General features: G+C 45.9%; 1 protein-coding gene across 1 annotated transcript in view; it reads right to left on the bottom strand.

Moving 5' to 3' along the window:
• Positions 1–461: 461 nt before the first annotated feature.
• Positions 462–21,048, bottom strand: part of LOC124011525 (aryl hydrocarbon receptor-like) — an 83,102-nt gene continuing 62,515 nt past the window's right edge. The window contains exons 4-13 of the mRNA XM_046324975.1: positions 17,242–17,331; positions 14,959–15,082; positions 14,265–14,410; positions 13,829–14,031; positions 12,397–12,506; positions 12,037–12,178; positions 11,707–11,932; positions 11,272–11,501; positions 8,745–10,293; positions 462–2,933 (exon numbers count right to left, since the gene is read on the bottom strand). Of these exons, the coding sequence (XP_046180931.1) occupies positions 2,820–2,933; positions 8,745–10,293; positions 11,272–11,501; positions 11,707–11,932; positions 12,037–12,178; positions 12,397–12,506; positions 13,829–14,031; positions 14,265–14,410; positions 14,959–15,082; positions 17,242–17,331 (2,934 nt within the window). The 3' untranslated portion in view covers positions 462–2,819. The remainder of the gene's footprint in view (positions 2,934–8,744; positions 10,294–11,271; positions 11,502–11,706; positions 11,933–12,036; positions 12,179–12,396; positions 12,507–13,828; positions 14,032–14,264; positions 14,411–14,958; positions 15,083–17,241; positions 17,332–21,048) is intronic.

Below are 21,048 nucleotides of genomic sequence, written 5' to 3'. Positions count from 1 at the left end.
AAAAAAAATATTACAATTTTTTTTTGTTGGACGTAAAACAACAGGAAATCTGCTCCAAGTGATTTTGGAAATCTGTTCCCATTCCCATGCATTCCCATGCATTCCCATGCATTCCATGCATAATAGAGAGACATACGGTATGTGATCGTAAACAAATAATAATAATTAATAATGAGAGGGATGGTTAGGTGGCCATGATGGAATGTGGCCAGGTTGGGAATTTAGCCTTGACACCGGGATGAATACCCCTATCCTTACAATAAGTGCAATGGGATTTTGAATGACCACAGAGCCAGGACACACATTTTAACATCCCATCCGAAAGACGGCACCCTACGCAGGACAATGTTCCCAAATGTAATCAAGGTTTGAAATGATTACGCTTTAGTCAAATACTATTATCTGTTTAGGTTTCTTGCGGTCAATGTGTATTTATTTGCTCTGCTGATAAAATTGTACCATTGACCATCACATTAAAGATTTATTGAATATTGTGAAAATCAATTAAAAACAAAAAAAACATTTTCCAAAAAACACAACATAAATCTCACCAGGTCAAATTCCCGATACATGTAAATGTACTTGACAAGTAAAAGTGATTCTGATAAGAACAGACAAACCTATGAAAAGTCATTAACCCCCTTTCATAATGTGGAGATGAAATATAACAATTGAGGCGTAAGCGCCATGGCTGACACATTGTTAGAGGCAGAAAAACAGCAACAACAAAAGCCACAAGGTGGATATTTATAAATACTGTTCTGAGGAAACAGGTCAAAAAGGGCTTTACAGACATTAACTGTTCTGTGTGCGGAAAACATACATATAAAATAGAGTATAATAATAGGTGTGAATCTTATAAAGGCCACGTTACTTAAAAATACAAATTAAAAATAGTATGTACGCATTAAAATGGTACTGCGTATAGAAAGGCGCCTTGGCCTCAGTGCAATAGTTATATAGTGCCTACATTCTGCAGAAGCATGCAGACAAGAACACAGACAAATATACTTTCAATATGACACTTACGGTGTTCATTAAAGATTCTGTATTTTTGTACAATTTTTTAAAAGCACTCGATCCCCCTAGAATACATTGAATAATCCACATTGAATTGGATCATTGATCATTCTGAAACTGTAGCTGCCAATATTGTATTACTTCCCTGTAGAACTGCAGGGCAATAAAATAATTCATCAAAGAAAGTCAAGTAAAGTGAAAGATATTCCCACATAGGCATAGGAGAGCATATCAACAATGCAGTTTGAACAGTGGCTCTACTTTTTCTTTTCAAAATGACTGGTGATCATATGCTTTTCCATGATTGGTTCATCAGTTTCTCATCTGGAAATGTGTTTCTCATCTGCATATCTATGCAAATGAGGCACTTAAACTATCTGATGCATTTCTGCATGAATACTTTACCAAGGCACCTCCCCTTCTTGGGTGTTTTGTATCAATAGAAGCACAATGGAAGCGGATAAAACGGCAGGTGCACAGGAATCCCACTGGGCACAGACGTCAATTCAACGTTTATTCCAAGTTGGTTCAACATCATTTCATTGAAATGACGTGGAAACGACGTTTATTCAACCAGTGTGTGCCCAGTGGACACTTCACAAAATAACAGAAAAGACTAAACTGGCTCAATTACATATTTATAGTTTTGGTTAAATGCTTATAAAAATACAAAAGATGCATTAAAAAAAAAAAAAAAAAAAACGAAACAAAGCTGAGTAAATAAATGTATTTTTTTGTTGTTGTCATTACATTCTGATTAACATATCTCCTTGTAATAATAGGATATATCCAAATGGAGCATGGTTTGTGATGCCAGAACATGAGGCAAGTCTCAAAAGTCATCACAAGGCAAACTGAGGGAAACTGTCTTTCAATTCTCGTTCAGGCCATTGAAGTATTATGATTGCCGGGGAATAGTTTTTCTCCCCCGTATCAAAATAAGGATTTGATACAGTTTAAACTGTATATCATTCATACATACATATTGTACAGGATGTAATGATATCCATCCTGTCCATAATATCATATGCCAACATATTTAGCATTTTCCAAATGCAAACACTCTTCTTCTTGCCCGTATGGTCATATTGTAGTCAATTTACCAGGCATCGACTATCTCACCTTTCCTTTTGGAATTCGTCTAGATCCTATATATTCAAATGCATTTCGGGATAAAAAAAAAAAACAACTTTAAAAGTAATCCCAGGAATCTCATTCAACGTCTCACTCTCTCTTCTTCCATATTACTGCTTACTTCATCATCTTTCGTCTTCCCTTTCCAAAATCTTCTGGAAATTCTTTAACATCCGAGGCACAACGAAGCACAATTCAAAAGGGGGGTACAATTCAAAACAACCAATAAATATATTCTGTCTTTTCTCCACATCCACCAGACGTGAGTGTAGGTCCGAAATGGCACTCTCTTCCCTATATAGTGCACTACTTTTAACCAGGGCATGCACACCCAAGGTGAAAGCAAGTCAAGGAGGAGCTCCAGTGACAGTCAGTCTGGTTGCAGAAGAAAAATAAGCCACGCGACCCTCTGGTCCAAACGCCTTGTATCTTGCATCCAAACATACGATTTGAGACGCATAGAAGAGAAAATGAAGGAAGCCATCTTGGCCAGTCTCCTTGGTGAAGTAAGGCATGGTGGTGATAGAATCCCCAAAGGCACGTGGCTGTGTGAGTCTGTATGTGTCCGTGTATATATTTGTTTAGCGAACAGGGCTCATCATCAGTATCTTAACATATTCCATTCAGCCGCGCAAAAGGCGGGTTCTTCCTCCTCGTAGAACCTTCTAGAAGTCGCAACAGTTGGTTTGATTGTTCTCTGAGAAGTACGTGGTTCCGTTAGGCAGGGGCAGGGGCGGGAACTGGAACGACACGTTTTCCTCCATTGGACAGCTTGTAACCTGGATGGTAAATAATGGACCAATTAGGAACAAGTTAGCCACAACAGATCAGAAAGACAAGGGGGTGATGTAATGCCTGCAACCCACAGCAAACTATGCTTGTTTGTGTCATGTTTTGTCATTTATTATCTTGTCTTGTCCCTGTGCTTCCCATTCTATTCGTTTCCCTCTGCTGGTCTTATTAGGTTCTTTCCCTCTTTCTATCCCTCTCTCTCCCCCTCCCTCTCTCACTCTCTCGCTCTCTCTTCTCTCTATCGTTCCGTTCCTGCTCCCAGCTGTTCCTATTCCCCTAATCAATCATTTAGTCTTCCCACACCTGTTCCCGATCCTTTCCCCTGATTAGAGTCCCTATTTCTTCCTTTGTGTTCCGTTCCTGTCCTGTCGGTTCCTTGTCTAGAATTCACCGTGCTGTGTTTGTGTATCGCCCTGTCGTGTCGTGTTTTCCTCAGATGCTGCGTGGTGAGCAGGTGTCTGAGTCTGTCTGGTTCAAGTGCCTTCCCGAGGCAACCTGCTGTTCACCTGCTGTTCAAGATCGAGTCTCCAGTTTGTCCTCGTCATTTCGAGTGAAAGTTGTGTTTTTTGTTTGTATTTACTTTACTGGATTAAAGACTCTGTTTTCGCCAAGTCGCTTTTGGGTCCTCTTTCACCTGCATGACAGAAGGAACCGACCAAGGAATGGACCCAGCGACTTCAGACGCTCGTTACACTGCCGTCGAGATCCAAGGAGCCATGCTCGGCAGACACGAGCAGGAATTGTCTGCTGCTCGCCATGCCGTGGAGAACCTGGCCGCTCAGGTTTCCGACCTCTCTGGACAGTTCCAGAGTCTACGTCTCGTGCCACCTGTTACTTCCTGGCCTGCCGAGCCTCCAGAACCTAGGGTTAATAACCCACCTTGCTACTCCGGGCAGCCCACTGAGTGCCGCTCCTTTCTCACGCAGTGTGAGATTGTGTTCTCTCTCCAACCCAACACATACTCTAGAGAGAGAGCTCGGGTTGCTTACGTCATTTCACTCCTTACTGGCCGGGCTCGAGAATGGGGCACAGCTATCTGGGAGGCAAGGGCTGATTGCTCTAACAAGTTCCAGAACTTTAAAGAGGAGATGATTCGGGTTTTTGACCGTTCAGTTTTTGGTAGGGAGGCTTCTAGGGCCCTGGCTTCCTTATGCCAAGGTGAACGGTCCATAACGGATTATTCTATTGAGTTTCGCACTCTTGCTGCCTCTAGTGAGTGGAACGAGCCGGCGCTGCTCGCTCGTTTTCTGGAGGGACTCCACGCAGTGGTTAAGGATGAGATTCTCTCCCGGGAGGTTCCTTCAGATGTGGACTCTTTGATTGCTCTCGCCATCCGCATAGAACGACGGGTAGATCTTCGTCACCGGGCTCGTGGAAGAGAGCTCGCATCAACGGTGTTTCCCTGCTCCGCATCGCAACCATCTCCTCCTCTGGCTCAGAGTCTGAGCCCATGCAGCTGGGAGGGATTCGCATCTCGACTAAGGAGAGGGAACGGAGGATCACCAACCGCCTGTGCCTCTATTGCGGAGTTGCTGGACATTTTGTTAATTCATGTCCAGTAAAAGCCAGAGCTCATCTGTAAGCGGAGGGCTACAGGTGAGCGCAACTACTCAAGTCTCTCCATCAAAATCCTGTACTACTTTGTCGGTCCATCTACGCTGGACCGGTTCGGGTGCTACATGTAGTGCCTTGATAGACTCTGGGGCTGAGGGTTGTTTCATGGACGAAGCATGGGTTCGGAAACATGACATTCCTTTCAGAGAGTTAGAGAAGCCTACGCCCATGTTCGCCTTAGATGGTAGTCATCTTCCCAGTATCAGATTTGAGACACTACCTTTAACCCTCACAGTATCTGGTAACCACAGTGAGACTATTTCTTTTGATTTTTCGTTCACCGTTTACACCTGTTGTTTTGGGTCATCCCTGGCTAGTATGTCATAATCCTTCTATTAATTGGTCTAGTAATTCTATCCTATCCTGGAACGTTTCTTGTCATGTGAAGTGTTTAATGTCTGCCATCCCTCCCGTTTCTTCTGTCCCTACTTCTCAGGAGGAACCTGGCGATTTGACAGGAGTGCCGGAGGAATATCATGATCTGCGCACGGTCTTCAGTCGGTCCCGAGCCAACTCCCTTCCTCCTCACCGGTCGTATGATTGTAGTATTGATCTCCTTCCGGGGACCACTCCTCCTCGGGGTAGACTATACTCTCTGTCGGCTCCCGAACGTAAGGCTCTCGAGGATTATTTGTCTGTGTCTCTTGACGCCGGTACCATAGTGCCTTCTTCCTCTCCGGCCGGGGCGGGGTTCTTTTTTGTTAAGAAGAAGGACGGTACTCTGCGCCCCTGCGTGGATTATCGAGGGCTGAATGACATAACGGTTAAGAATCGTTATCCGCTTCCCCTTATGTCATCAGCCTTCGAGATTCTGCAGGGAGCCAGGTGCTTTACTAAGTTGGACCTTCGTAACGCTTACCATCTCGTGCGCATCAGAGAGGGGGACGAGTGGAAAACGGCGTTTAACACTCCGTTAGGGCATTTTGAGTACCGGGTTCTGCCGTTTGGTCTCGCCAATGCGCCAGCTGTTTTTCAGGCATTAGTTAATGATGTTCTGAGAGACATGCTGAACATCTTTGTTTTTGTCTATCTTGACGATATCCTGATTTTTTCTCCGTCACTCGAGATTCATGTTCAGCACGTTCGACGTGTTCTACAGCGCCTTTTAGAGAATTGTCTCTACGTAAAGTCTGAGAAGTGCTCTTTTCATGTCTCCTCCGTTACTTTTCTCGGTTCCGTTATTTCCGCTGAAGGCATTCAGATGGATTCCGCTAAGGTCCAAGCTGTCAGTGATTGGCCCGTTCCAAGGTCACGTGTCGAGTTGCAGCGCTTTTTAGGTTTCGCTAATTTCTATCGGCGTTTCATTCGTAATTTCGGTCAAGTTGCTGCCCCTCTCACAGCTCTTACTTCTGTCAAGACGTGTTTTAAGTGGTCCGGTTCCGCCCAGGGAGCTTTTGATCTTCTAAAAGAACGTTTTACGTCCGCTCCTATCCTCGTTACTCCTGACGTCACTAGACAATTCATTGTCGAGGTTGACGCTTCAGAGGTAGGCGTGGGAGCCATTCTATCCCAGCGCTTCCAGTCTGACGATAAGGTTCATCCTTGCGCTTATTTTTCTCATCGCCTGTCGCCATCTGAGCGCAACTATGATGTGGGTAACCGTGAACTGCTCGCCATCCGCTTAGCCCTAGGCGAATGGCGACAGTGGTTGGAGGGGGCGACCGTTCCTTTGTCGTTTGGACAGACCATAAGAACCTTGAGTACATCCGTTCTGCCAAACGACTTAATGCCCGTCAAGCTCGTTGGGCGTTGTTTTTCGCTCGTTTCGAGTTTGTGATTTCTTACCGTCCGGGTAGCAAGAACACCAAGCCTGATGCCTTATCCCGTCTGTTTAGTTCTTCTGTGGCTTCTACTGATCCCGAGGGATTCTTCCTTATGGGCGTGTTGTCGGGTTAACAGTCTGGGGAATTGAAAGACAGGTTAAGCAAGCACTCACGCACACTGCGTCGCCGCGCGCTTGTCCTAGTAACCTCCTTTTCGTTCCTGTTTCCACTCGTCTGGCTGTTCTTCAGTGGGCTCACTCTGCCAAGTTAGCTGGTCATCCCGGTGTTCGAGGCACTCTTGCGTCTATTCGCCAGCGCTTTTGGTGGCCGACTCAGGAGCGTGACACGCGCCGTTTCGTGGCTGCTTGTTCGGACTGCGCGCAGACTAAGTCGGGTAACTCTCCTCCTGCCGGTCGTCTCAGACCGCTCCCCATTCCTTCTCGACCATGGTCTCACATCGCCCTAGACTTCATTACCGGTCTGCCTTTGTCTGCGGGGAAGACTGTGATTCTTACGGTTGTCGATAGGTTCTCTAAGGCGGCACATTTCATTCCCCTCGCTAAACTTCCTTCCGCTAAGGAGACGGCACAAATCATTATCGAGAATGTATTCAGAATTCATGGCCTCCCGTGTTAGACGCCGTTTCAGACAGAGGCCCGCAATTCACGTCACAGTTTTGGAGGGAGTTCTGTCGTTTGATTGGTGCGTCCGTCAGTCTCTCTTCCGGGTTTCATCCCCAGTCTAACGGTCAAGCAGAGAGGGCCAATCAGACGATTGGTCGCATACTACGCAGCCTTTCTTTCAGAAACCCTGCGTCTTGGGCAGAACAGCTCCCCTGGGCAGAATACGCTCACAATTCGCTTCCTTCGTCTGCTACCGGGTTATCTCCGTTTCAGAGTAGTCTGGGTTACCAGCCTCCTCTGTTCTCATCCCAGCTTGCCGAGTCCAGCGTTCCCTCCGCTCAAGCGTTTGTCCAACGTTGTGAGCGCACCTGGAGGAGGGTGAGGTCTGCACTTTGCCGTTACAGGGCACAGACTGTGAGAGCCGCCAATAAACGCAGGATTAAGAGTCCAAGGTATTGTTGCGGCCAGAGAGTGTGGCTTTCCACTCGCAACCTTCCTCTTACGACAGCTTCTCGTAAGTTGACTCCGCGGTTCATTGGTCCGTTCCGTGTCTCCCAGGTCGTCAATCCTGTCGCTGTGCGACTGCTTCTTCCGCGACATCTTCGTCGCGTCCATCCTGTCTTCCATGTCTCCTGTGTCAAGCCCTTTCTTCGCACCCCCGTTCGTCTTCCCTCCCCCTCCCGTCCTTGTCGAGAGCGCACCTATTTACAAGGTACATAAGATCATGGACATGCGTTCTCGGGGACGGGGTCACCAATACTTAGTGGATTGGGAGGGTTACGGTCCTGAGGAGAGGAGTTGGGTTCCGTCTCGGGACGTGCTGGACCGTTCACTCATTGATGATTTCCTCCGTTGCCGCCAGGATTCCTCCTCGAGTGCGCCAGGAGGCGCTCGGTGAGTGGGGGTACTGTCATGTTTTGTCATTTATTATCTTGTCTTGTCCCTGTGCTTCCCATTCTATTCGTTTCCCTCTGCTGGTCTTATTAGGTTCTTTCCCTCTTTCTATCCCTCTCTCTCCCCCTCCCTCTCTCACTCTCTCGCTCTCTCTTCTCTCTATCGTTCCGTTCCTGCTCCCAGCTGTTCCTATTCCCCTAATCAATCATTTAGTCTTCCCACACCTGTTCCCGATCCTTTCCCCTGATTAGAGTCCCTATTTCTTCCTTTGTGTTCCGTTCCTGTCCTGTCGGTTCCTTGTCTAGAATTCACCGTGCTGTGTTTGTGTATCGCCCTGTCGTGTCGTGTTTTCCTCAGATGCTGCGTGGTGAGCAGGTGTCTGAGTCTGTCTGGTTCAAGTGCCTTCCCGAGGCAACCTGCTGTTCACCTGCTGTTCAAGATCGAGTCTCCAGTTTGTCCTCGTCATTTCGAGTGAAAGTTGTGTTTTTTGTTTGTATTTACTTTACTGGATTAAAGACTCTGTTTTCGCCAAGTCGCTTTTGGGTCCTCTTTCACCTGCATGACAGTTTGAGTGCTTTCAAAATCCTCATTATACCCTTCTCAAAGAAACCACCAACAATGGACAAAGAAAATCTGCAAATTTGTGTAGAAGTACATACAACAGAGTAATTAGCTCTAAATGCTTCAATATACGTCAAAGACAAATATGAAACAGATACCTTCTTCCCAAAGGCCCCTTCGTGGCTCGTAATAATTGTCCTACTAGTAAAACCCTAAATACTGGTGCAATTAGAAACGCTGTAATCTGGTTGTAATAATGAAACAAGTCTCCCTTGAAAAATAGGTATTTTTACCTCAATCTGTTCAAATAAAGGTTACATTCAAATACTGGTGCCTGTATTACCTGTGTCTGCCCGTTGCAGTTGAGGTACTGCTGCTGGACCAGCAGGCTGTCTGGTGTGAGGCCCCCAGGGGTTAGACCAGGCCCCACCTGACAGGACAGAGGGCTGATGTTGGTGTCACCTTGTGGGATTGCCGAGGACCCCACGATGGGCCCGCTGGAGTTCCCCTGGAAGTAGCAGGAGGCCTGGGAGGGACTGTGGTCGTGGAGGAGGGCCGTGGCCCTCTGACAGGAGGATGGGACCAGGGAACCAAGGGCTGTATTGGGGGTTAAACAGACCCCGTTGACAGGAACCAAGTGGGGGTTGGTGCTGCTGAACATGCAGCTGTTGGAAGAGACGAGAGGAGGGGTGACTTGAGCAGAGGTCTTTTGAGGCCTATACTGGCCTGATATTGTTTGATCCCTGTTGTAGTTCTGGGCCTGAGAGTTCTGCTGTGGCTGGGCCTTGAGCCCAGGGATAGGGAGCTGGGGAGCAATTTGGAAGTCAGACACCTGGCTGTTATAAAAGCTGCCCATGACATTGTGTTGGTGTCCATTTTGTTGGTGTAACATCGTGGGCAGCATTTTCTGCTGCTGCTGTTGGTGGGTGTGCAGGGAAAAGTGTCCTTGTAGGCAGCTAACCGGGTTGGGATCTAGAATGACGTCTTTTGGTTGATTTGAAATATTCTGGGCAAAGGTTTCCAACAGGGTGTCGGCCACCATGTTGGTATTGGGCATGGAGGGCAAGGGCATCCACATGGTTTCCTGACCGGGCACTGCAAAGGGATCTGATTGGCTTATGGAGCTCTGGTCCTGGAATCTCATTGGCTGATCATTCATGTTCCACCCTAGCAGCTGGCTCTGGATTGGCAGACCCATAGGAGCAGGGATGACCTGAGTGGCAGAGCTCTGATTGGCAAGGCCTGACTGCATCTGTTGTCTCAGGGAATAAGACGCCAGCCCGTTACCAGGGCTGGACAGCATCTGAGAGGCCTGGAGGCCTTGCTGCCTACCTTTGGCTTGGTTCTGCCGCACCTGGGCACAGGAGCCAGTCAGTGAAGGGTTAAAGGCCAGAGGGTTAGCGTTGCTCTCCAGGCCCAGGTTCTTTCCCAGGGATTGGGCAAACATGTTCCTGGAGGAAGCCTCCTGGAGTGTGGGGCTGTTTAATCCCATCTGAGAGCCCATGTGTGTCAGCTTCATCATGCCCCGAACGTTACTCACTGTTTCAGCCCCACTCAAGCCTCCCATCCCAAGCAACTGGTTCTGCTGGGGATCAACCCCCCAGTTGAAGCCCTTCCCTCCAGGCATCATGGTATTCCCCTGCAGGTCGACATTTGTAAGGCACTCTGGTACCTCCAGGAGGGGGTTGTTGACACTGACGGACCCCAGCATTGAGCCCAGATGCTCGGGCATCTTGAGTCCTCCCTTCTCCTTGAAGAGATGTTCCTCCACATATGACAGGATGTCATGGTTGAGGATGTCATCAAGGTCCTCGGACATCTCACAGTTGCTGGAGTTCATCTTCAGCAGAGTGTTCTCCCAGTCCTTCAGCTCTGTGGGGTCCACATCCAGGCTGCAACAAGATAAGATCAGATAAGGTCCACTTCCAGGCCGCAATCACATCAAATCCAACTTTATTTGTATAGCACATTTCATACAAGCTATAGTATAGCAATACAATATAATGTGCTTCCCCTATTTTTTTTGAAATAGATACAATAAATAATAGAAAATAGATGGTAATTTTCCATGAACAAAAATTGTGTGACTTGCTTCAGGTAGTACAGGTAGACTTGCTTCTTGTGGTAGTACAAGAAGTTTAAACATTTTACTCAAGTGAAGCGATGAAATATATTCGAAGTTCAATTTATTAAAATATCTGGTCTGATTACTTTGATAGACTGTGTCAACCTCATTACTTTGGACTGTGGGGCACATATTTAATCACAAATAATTACACTAAGACTACTACACTTTTAATCATAAGGAATTAGAAATGTTTTAGGTTATAATTTGGAGAGAGAAGTATGATGATGCATCTAGTGGAAGAAGATTAGAAGTTTGTTAGTGAGGAAAATATGTTGCGGTAGTTGATGAAGTAAAACAAATGAAAGGTTGAGTAAGTTCTGTCCACAAATGTACCCACATTTTCATTATATGTAAATAGTTACATACTTCTCCCTATTAGCTGAAAACATATTTTTTCAAAGCTATTTTAGCTGTCATGTTAGCTGTTCGGTCCGAGCAAATTCACAAATTTGTGGCGCTATGCAGAAGTTGACTCCCTCCAGGCACACGTTGCTAGGCAACCCACCTACACTTGCCTAGGCAGGCCTGCTCCCTCTGTGGCTAAAGCCAGCGTGAGAAACGTGCTAACAAACGTTTGTGCTGTGCAACTAAATAAATACTGCACTCTGACACACAAAACCTACGTACTTGCTATAGTTGTGATAGTGTTGCTAGACAAAGCAACTACCTTCACCTTTCAATTTTATAATCTACTATTGTTTTTTATTCATTTCTATTATTTATTTTATGGTAGAAGTCAAACCTTGAACACAGGCTGTTGTCCCCGATGATCTGCTGCAGTGTTTCCATCAGGTCGTGGACAGTGGACACCTCCCTGATGCCCGCGTCCGGCTTGGGCACAGTGTGGTGTTGGGACTGCCAGGAATCACCAGGCACGTTGGCCATTGCGTGGCTGTTGCTGAAGGCCTGGTCTTCCCAGGAGCACAGCTCCTGAGGGTTGGGGGGCTCGCTGGAGGGCTCGCTGGGGCTGGTCTGTATGGATGAATAAATTAAATGAATAAAATACTTTCCGTGTCAAGTCATCCTTAGCGACCCATCCCTTACGGGATTATTTGACACATTGTCAGTGCTCAAAATGGCAACCTATTCCCTACATAGTATACTAGAGACCTATTGGCCCTGGTCAAACATAGTGCATAATGTAGGGAATACGGTACAACAGAGTAAATTGCTGTACCTGCATATAGACGGACTGGTCCTGCTTCAGAATGGAGCCCAGCAGGGAGTCGGGGTCAAGGGCCATTTCTTCGGCCATCTTCCTGATCTTAGGGCCCTTGCTCTGGGTTGGAACGTCAGCTACGTCCAGAGAGAGGCCCACCTCGTAGAGAACAGCTTCCCCAGTGGCGAAGTTAAAGGGCAGCTGGAGTCTCCGCTGGCGAAGCTGCTCCTCACCCTCCTTATTTCTTGAGGGATAAAAAGGAGTGTTAGAACAAAATAGAATAGAGTACAGCAGAGTACAGAGCAGAGTAATCTTGGATTGGATTGTCCAGATAATGACTCTACTCACGATAACGGTCTCTGTCTGACCATGATGAAGTCAGGCCTCCCTCCCTTGTAGATCAGTCTGGCATTAGCCTGAACCCAGACCCACACACCATTCTTGGCCAGAAGCCTAAACACAGTCAGACCACTCTCACCTGTCTTTATCACTAAGGAGGAAAACAGACACGAGGGAACTGTCAACAACAGGGAAGGGTACAGCAAATACAGAGAACTCGTTTGTTTTTGTTCATTTCATTCATTCGTTGTTTAATCCATTTGTTAGTTCAGTCGTTCGTTCATTCGTCCGTTCAATCACTCGTTAGTTAATTCAAACCTCCAAAGAGAAAAGTCGTAATATTAATTGGGAAACGTGATAACGACTTACTTCTGACATGGTTGTCGGCACAGTACATCATGTCAGCAGCGTGGATGAACTGGTATCCAGAGCCTCTCATACACAACTCCAGCTCAGTGTAGCCCAGAACCACCTTCCCTCTGACATACAATAACGCACAGGAGGAATAACATCAGAAACGCTCGATAATTACTCTGTTTTTTTGGGGGGTTCTCTACAGTTTGTGGTTACTATTCATAGTGACGTTCATGAATAAGTCATCACAAATGCTTATAAATCATTTAGAAATTAATGTCAATGTTATAATGCACACAAAGGAATAACGCCATCGTTAGATATACACCACGTGGCCAAAAGTATGTGGACACCCACTCGTCGAACATCTCATTCCAAAATCATGGGCGTTAATATGGAGTTGGTCCCCGCCTATAACTGCCTCTACTCTTATGGGAAGGCTTTCCACTAGATCTTGGAACATTGCTGAGGGGACTTGCTTCCATTCAGACACAAGCGCATTACTGAGGTCGGGCAGGGATATTGGCCGATTAGGCCTGGCTCGCAGTCAGCGTTGCAATTCATCCCAAAGGTGTTCGATGGGGTTAAGGTCAGGGCTCTGTGCAGGCCAGTCAAGTTCTTCCACATCGATCTCTATAAATTATTTCTGTATTGACCTCGCTTTCTGCACGGAGACATTGTCATGCTGAAACAGGAAAGGGCCTTCCCCAAGCTGTTGTCACAACGTTGGAAGCACAGAATTGCGTAGAATGCCACTGTATGATGTAGCGTTAAGAACTCCCTTCACTGGAACTAAGGGGCCTAGCCCAAGACATGAAAAACAGCTCCAGACCATTATTCCTCCTCCACCAAACTTTACAGTTGACACTATGCATTGGGGCAGGTAGTGTTCTCCTGGCATCCGCGAAACCGAGATTCATCCGTTGGACTGCCAGATGGTGAAGCGTGATCCATCACTCCAGAGAACGCATTTCCTCTGCTCCAGAGACCAATGGTGGCAAGCTTAGGCTTGTGTACGGCTGCTCGGCCATGGAAACCCATTTCATGAAGCTCCCGACGAACAGTTTAGAACTCTGTAGTGTGTGTTGCAACTGAGGACAGGCAATTTTTTGCGCTGCGCGCTTCAGCACTCAACGGTCCCGTTCTATGAGCTTGTGTGGCCTACTCCTTTGCAGCTAATCCGTTGTTATTCCTAGACGTTTCCACTTCACAATAACAGCACTTACAGTTGACTGGGGCAGAAATTTGATGAACTGACTTGTTGAAAGTCACTGAGCTCTTCAGTACGGGCCATTCTACTGCCAATGTTTCTCTATGGAGATTGCATGGCGGTGTGCTCGATTTTATACACTTGTCAGCAACGGGTGTGGCTGAAATGGTCGAATCCCCTAAGGGATGTGCACATACTGTAGTGTACTTTAATAATAACACTGGATGGGAGTGTTACCGTGTATCAACATTCGTGGGGGTGAAGTCCAGCTTGTGTTTGGTCTGGAATATAAGTGTCTTGGTCCTGATCTCCAGGATAGAGGGGGTCTGGATGGGGGTAGCCACCACAAACAGGGCCAGCTGGGGATGGTCTATGGTCCCGTCATCTGACATCTTGTTCTGGCCATGGAGGTACTTCAGACGCCCATTGAAGTTTAGGGCCTGGAGTTGAGACACAGGGAAATAAGGAGGAAAGGTAAGGGACTTCTCAATCTGTGTGATCACATGAGGATAAACATAAATCATAAATACAACTACACTAAGCTTTCGTTTTGAGTATTGCCTCATTCTGTAGAGGCAAAAGTCGTATTTTAACCACGACCTACTAATACAAAGTTAATCTGTAGACTTTAGGCCTCTTGACGTGTGGGGTTGGACTGTTAGTTTTACTGTACCAGGAAGCCAGAGGAGTTGTCCAGGAGACAGCGGAAGCGACAGACAAAGCTCCTCTCCAGGAAGGAGGAGTTCTCAGGGGGAATGTGCTGCGGGTTGTAGCTCACTATGTTGCTGGTGATGTCACTGCTGTTGTTAGGCTGCAGGCCTACAGTACACACAGTTACGGTACAGACACATGTATATTTAAATATATTTTATATTTTAGTAATTTATTAGACACTCTTATCTAGAGTAACTGACAAGAGCAATTAGGGTTAAGTGCCTTGCTCAAGGGCACATTTTTCACGAAGTTGTCTCTGGGATTCGAACCAGAGACCTTTCAGTTACTGGCCAAATGCTTTTAACAGCTAGGCCGCCTGTTTATTATCCTGTATATTCAGCTAACTGTACAAAACGTTTTTTCAAGCTAAATCAAATCTTTCCACAAAGGTTGGCTTAGTCCACGTGTCAAAGTCATTCCACGGAGGGCCGAGTGTCCGTCCTTGTACGTTATTGCTGAATTAAGGTCACTAATTAGTAAGGAACTCCCTTCACCTGGTTGTATCGGTCTTAAGTGAAAGGAAAAACCCAAAACCCGCTGACACTCGGCCCTCCGTGGAATGAGTTTGACACCCCTGGCTTAGGCAGTTGGAAAAAACCAGGGTGTGAGTACTAACATAGCAGAATAGTGTACTAACATAGTGCATTACTCACTCTCTGTTGTCCCTGGCTCTGTATCAAACTGGTTGGGGTTAAGGGCGAAGTGGAGCTGACGTCTGAACAAGGCCCTGTCGTCCGTGTGGATCAACTCAAACACACTCTGGTGAACCACATCTGACTGTGGGAGACAGGACAAAGAGGGAGACAAGAGTGTAAAAGACGATATACAGCAGCTACAGTACAGAGTCCAGAGGAATATATGAAGTGCAAGAGATTCAGTCATTTCCAAATGTCTCCTGATAATACGAACTAACAGGTGCTGCCCTCTAGTGGTTTGGAAGCCATAATACTCCACCGTCTGCTTCATTCAATGTTTTGTGGGAAGGGGAAAGGAGTGGGATGGGTTGTACATCTCTCGTTAAAGAGCAAAGCTCACCAGGTCCAGAGGCACAAACAACTTCCATATTCCAAGAGGACTCTCTGTGGGTGTGTGTGCGTACGTGTGTGTTGTTGTTTGGAGCATGAGTCATCAACATATTAAAAAACATATTCATTAGAGCCTCTCTCCTGCAGTGTAACGTCTGTCTGTCTTTAGGCTCGTGACCTGGCCATGCACCGTGTGTGTGTGTGTGTATAAGTGTGTGTGCACTGTAAAACAGGGGTGAACGTATGTTTAATTTCTTCCCAGTAATTTAATTTAATTTCTTCCCGGGACGTCCTATGTGTGCACACGCTTATGGGCCTAATCATAGAATTTTACCGGGATGCCATACCGGACCGCCTTACGTTCACCCCTGGCTGTAAATGTGTGTGTGTGTGTGTGTATGTGTGTGTGTACTGTTAAGTGTGTGTATGGGCCAATGACCCGGGTTCATGCATAGTGTTGCACAGAGGGCAAGCAGTGCTTCTGGGCCCAATGTGCCAAGCGGCAGTCACGCTACACTTTATTGTTCCCAGCACACATGACTCATGTGTTTTCTCATTCCCTTCGATCCATTAATGGCTCCGCCATGGGAAAAAAACGCCGGGAACGTAGGTCTTGACGGAGAGAGAGCGATGTGATTAGATGCTCGTTCTCTGTTCCATTTTCTCCCTTAGGCTCCCTAAAAACGTGTACTTGGCCTCAGTCAAGGTCTCTCTCTGGGAATTTGGAGTTTGTTTGTCGATGAATTTCTGACTTATAAACACATCCATTTAAACGTGGTCTGTATAAATATCTGTGATGGGAAAGCGAGCCGAGGGCATATGAATCTCAACTCCATGCACTTCTGCTTCCGATTATAGCCTTGCTACTTCAGATTTGACTGATATGCTATGGGGATGATCAAAGTTGAGGCGTCACATTAGAATGTCCAACAAAGTCAACTGGCCAGCAAATTATTCAACTGTGACAATACTGACATTTATCTTTAGTGTATATGTGATGGTGTAATTAGCTAGGTAGTTGATATGGGATGCTATGAGGTGACAGGTATGATACCATTAGCTAGCTAGGTGATACGGCTGCTATGAGGTGACAGGTATGATACCATTAGCTAGCTAGGTGATACGGCTACTATGAGGTGACAGGTATGATACCATTAGCTAGCTGGGTGATACGGCTACTATGAGGTGACAGGTATGATACCATTAGCTAGCTAGGTGATACGGCTACTATGAGGTGACAGGTATGATACCATTAGCTAGCTAGGTGATACGGCTACTATGAGGTGACAGGTATGATACCATTAGCTAGCTAGGTGATACGGCTGCTATGAGGTGACAGGTATGATACCATCAGCTAGCTAGGTGATACGGCTACTATGAGGTGACAGGTATGATACCATCAGCTAGCTAGGTGATACGGCTACTATGAGGTGACAGGTATGATACCATTAGCTAGCTAGGTGATATGGGCTGCTATGAGGTGACAGGTATGATACCATCAGCTAGCTAGGTGATGCGGCTGCTATGAGGTGACAGGTATGATACCATTAGCTAGCTAGGTGATACGGCTACTATGAGGTAACAGGTATGATACCATTAGCTAGCTAGGTGATACGGCTACTATGAGGTAACAGGTATGATACCATCAGCTAGCTAGGTGATGCGGCTACTATGAGGTGACAGGTATGATACCATTAGCTAGCTAGGTGATACGGCTACTATGAGGTAACAGGTATGATACCATTAGCTAGCTAGGTGATGCGGCTGCTATGAGGTGACTTGAAATGTAGCTACATAGGGTCTTCATAAAACCTGAATAACCCATACATATCACATTTATAAGCAGTATATGCATGATGTGGGTGTACTGTCTGTGTGTCAGTCAGCATGGATCAAAAGGCCCTATTTTACCTGGTGGAAGCCTAGATAGTCCTGAACAGTAGGAGAGGAGTAGAACACGTATCCCTCCGCCGTGACCACCAGCACAAAGCCGTTCAGGGCCTAGAGACACAGAGGCACAGTCAGACAAAAATAAACACTATGAACTTACTATTTATGAAATTAATAGTATTATATTATTATGAAGTTAACATATGTTCATACTTCACACGTCAAACAAGACACACTTTGTTATTTGACATGAAGATGGGCAAATAAACTTAAACTGAAAGAAAGAAGAATGAATTCCATGACGTAGTGAATGATAAGGGGCAATAAGCGAGTCAAATTAAATTAGAGGAGGAATTCTGGTCGGCTGTTGAAGAAGGGAGAAGTAGCCATGGTGTGTGTGTGTCTATGTATTTGTTGAGGTTTGGGTAAACAACCCATGTAATTAGCCATTCCTTTGTTCAGGTGTTAAATGTGACAATACAACGGAGCAGGGGGGAATATAGCTTCTTGTCACGCACAGGATCCTGGATCTTGTAAACAATAGACCACCAGAGTGTGTGTGAGTGAGTGAGTGAGTGAGTGAGTGAGTGAGTGAGTGAGTGAGTGAGAGAGAGACAGACAGACAGACAGACAGACAGACAGACAGACAGACAGACAGACAGACAGACAGACAGACAGACAGACAGACAGACAGACAGACAGACAGACAGACAGACAGAGAGTGTGCGAGAGGTCCTGCATTTTGGTATCACAAAAAAGGGCCTATCTGGATTTACCGGAAGCTGCTGCAAGAATGACTCAAGTAAAAGTGAACTACTTGAGTAAAAGTCTGGTTTTAAATATACTTAAGTATCAAAAGTACATGTAATTGCAAAAATATACTCAAGTATCTAAAGTACAAGTCATTTCAGATTGCTTATATTAAGCAAACCAGACATCATTGAGTCTCTCCGGGGCTCCCGAGTGGCACAGCGGTCTAAGGTACTGCATTTCAGTGCAAGAGGTGTCACTACAGTCCCTGGTTCAAATCCAGGCTATATCACACCCAGCTGTGATCGGGAGTCCCATAGGGCGGCGCACAATTTCCCCCCCAGTGTAAATAAGAGATTTTTTGTATTTTTTCTAGTTAAATTAAGGTTAAATGTGAAAAGATTTTTTACAAACAAAGCATTTGTGTTTCGGGAGTTCTCCAGATCAGAGGCAGTAGGGATGACCAGGGATGCTCTCTTGATAAGTGGGTGAATTGGACCATTTTCCAATTCTGCTAAGCATTAAAAATGTAATGACTACTTTTGGGTGTCAGGGAAAATGTATGAAGTAAAACGTACTATATTTTCTTTAGGGATGTAGTGAAGTAAAAGTAAAAGTTGTCAAAAATATAAATAGTAAAGTAAAGTACAGATACCTAAAAAAACAACTTAAGTAGTGCTTTAAAGTATGTTTTACTTAAGTACTTTTTGAGGGTAATAGTGAGTGATTCTAACCCACCTACTATTATTTCCAGAAAAAGACTACAGGACAACAAGACGATAACGTGGTTTGTAACATCTTCACGATATATGCTCCCAGATTGCACTGAACAAGTTTTCTGCATGGTGAATCAACCACATTGTGACACACAGTGAAAAAACTATCCCCATTAATCTTTGTCTGGCCTACAAAAAATACAAAAAATAATACAACACACAATTGTGTCTCTTAAGAGCAGCGTTTGTTCTCTGTGTGGAGAGAACAAACGCTGTAGTCACCAGGACAGCGACTGGGGAAGACAGTTAAGACTAAACTACAAACTGCCCAGCACTACCAAACTATCAAGGCAGAGAATCCGTCATAAATCAGTCTAGCACCATCCTCCATTAGACCAGTCCCTACTGGAGAGAATTGTGCTGTGTGTGGTCTGCGTTGAGACCTCCCTGGAGATGGCGATGGTTATCTTTAGCAATAAAGCTAATGCTAATGAGAACTAGTATAGCCCTTACTGAGAAATGGGACAGCACGCTAATACTGCTAGCATTATCCCCCAATGAGAAATGGGACAGTGCTGTCAGAGGCATTGCCCCACGGGTAATGAAATGAGAGAGTCAAACTCAGGATTTAGTCAGGAGTGCAGGGACTCTGGGGTGTTTACTCCAGGAAGATGACTCTATATGTGTGCTTTAAATCAAATCAAATCAAATGTATTTGTCACATACACATGGCTAGCAGATGTTAATGCGAGTGTAGCGAAATGCTTGTGCTTCCAGTTCCGACAATGCAGTAATAACCAACGAGTAATCTAACTAACAATTCCAAAACTACTACCTTATACACACAAGTGTAAAGGGATAAAGAATATGTACATAAAGATATATGAATGAGTGATGGTACAGAGCGGCATAGGCAAGATGCAGTAGATGGTATCGAGTACAGTATATACATATGAGATGAGTAATGTAGGGTATGTAAACAAAGTGGCATAGTTTAAAGTGGCTAGTGATACATGTATTACATAAAGATGCAGTAGATGATATAGAGTACAGTATATACGTATACATATGAGATGAATAATGTAGGGTATGTAAACATTATATTAAGAAGCATTGTTTAAAGTGGCTAGTGATATATTTTACATCAATTCCCATCAATTCCCATTATTAAAGTGGCTGGAGTTGAGTCAGTGTGTTGGCAGCAGCCACTCAATGTTAGTGGTGGCTGTTTAACATTCTGATGGCCTTGAGATAGAAGCTGTTTTTCAGTCTCTCGGTCCCAGCTTTGATGCATCTGTACTGACCACGCCTTCTGGATGATAGCGGGGTGAACAGGCAGTGGCTCGGGTGGTTGTTGTCCTTGATGATCTTTATGGCCTTCCTGTGACATCGGGTGGTGTAGGTATCCTGGAGGGCAGGTAGTTTGCCCCCGGTGATGCGTTGTGCAGACCTCACTACCCTCTGGAGAGCCTTACGGTTGTGGGCGGAGCAGTTGCCGTACCAGGCGGTGATATAGCCTGACAGGATGCTCTTGATTGTGCATCTGTAGAAGTTTGTGAGTGCTTTTGGTGACAAGCCAAATTTCTTCAGCCTCCTGAGGTTGAAGAGGCGCTGCTGCGCCTTCTTCACAATGCTGTCTGTGTGGGTGGACCAATTCAGTTTGTCTGTGATGTGTACGCCGAGGAACTTAAAACTTACTACCCTCTCCACTACTGTCCCATCGATGTGGATAGGGGGGTGTTCCCTCTGCTGTTTCCTGAAGTCCACAATCATCTCCTTAGTTTTGTTGACATTGAGTGTGAGGTTATTTTCCTCACACCACACTTCGAGGGCTCTCACCTCCTCCCTGTAGGCTGTCTCGTTGTTGCGTCTCGTCGTTGTTGGTAATCAAGCCTACCACTGTTGTGTCGTCCGCAAACTTGATGATTGAGTTGGAGGTGTGTGTGGCCATACAGTCGTGGGTGAACAGGGAGTACAGGAGAGGGCTCAGAACGCACCCTTGTGGGGCCCCAGTGTTGAGGATCAGCGGGGTGGAGATGTTGTTACCTACCCTCACCACCTGCGGGCGGCCCGTCAGGAAGTCCAGTACCCAGTTGCACAGGGTGGGGTCGAGACCCAGGGTCTCGAGCTTGATGACGAGTTTGGAAGGTACTATGGTGTTAAATGCTGAGCTGTAGTCGATGAACTGCATTCTCACATAGGTATTCCTCTTGTCCAGATGGGTTAGGGCAGTGTGCAGTGTGGTTGAGATGGCATCTTCTGTGGACCTATTTGGGCGGTAAGCAAATTGGAGTGGGTCTAGGGTGTCAGGTAGTCTCTCAAAGCACTTCATGATGACGGAAGTGAGTGCTACGGGGCGGTA

Source organism: Oncorhynchus gorbuscha, linkage group LG23 (assembly GCF_021184085.1).
Source record: "Oncorhynchus gorbuscha isolate QuinsamMale2020 ecotype Even-year linkage group LG23, OgorEven_v1.0, whole genome shotgun sequence".
NCBI classification, from domain to species: Eukaryota; Metazoa; Chordata; class Actinopteri; order Salmoniformes; family Salmonidae; genus Oncorhynchus; species Oncorhynchus gorbuscha.
This window is presented reverse-complemented; position numbering and strand designations above follow the sequence as displayed.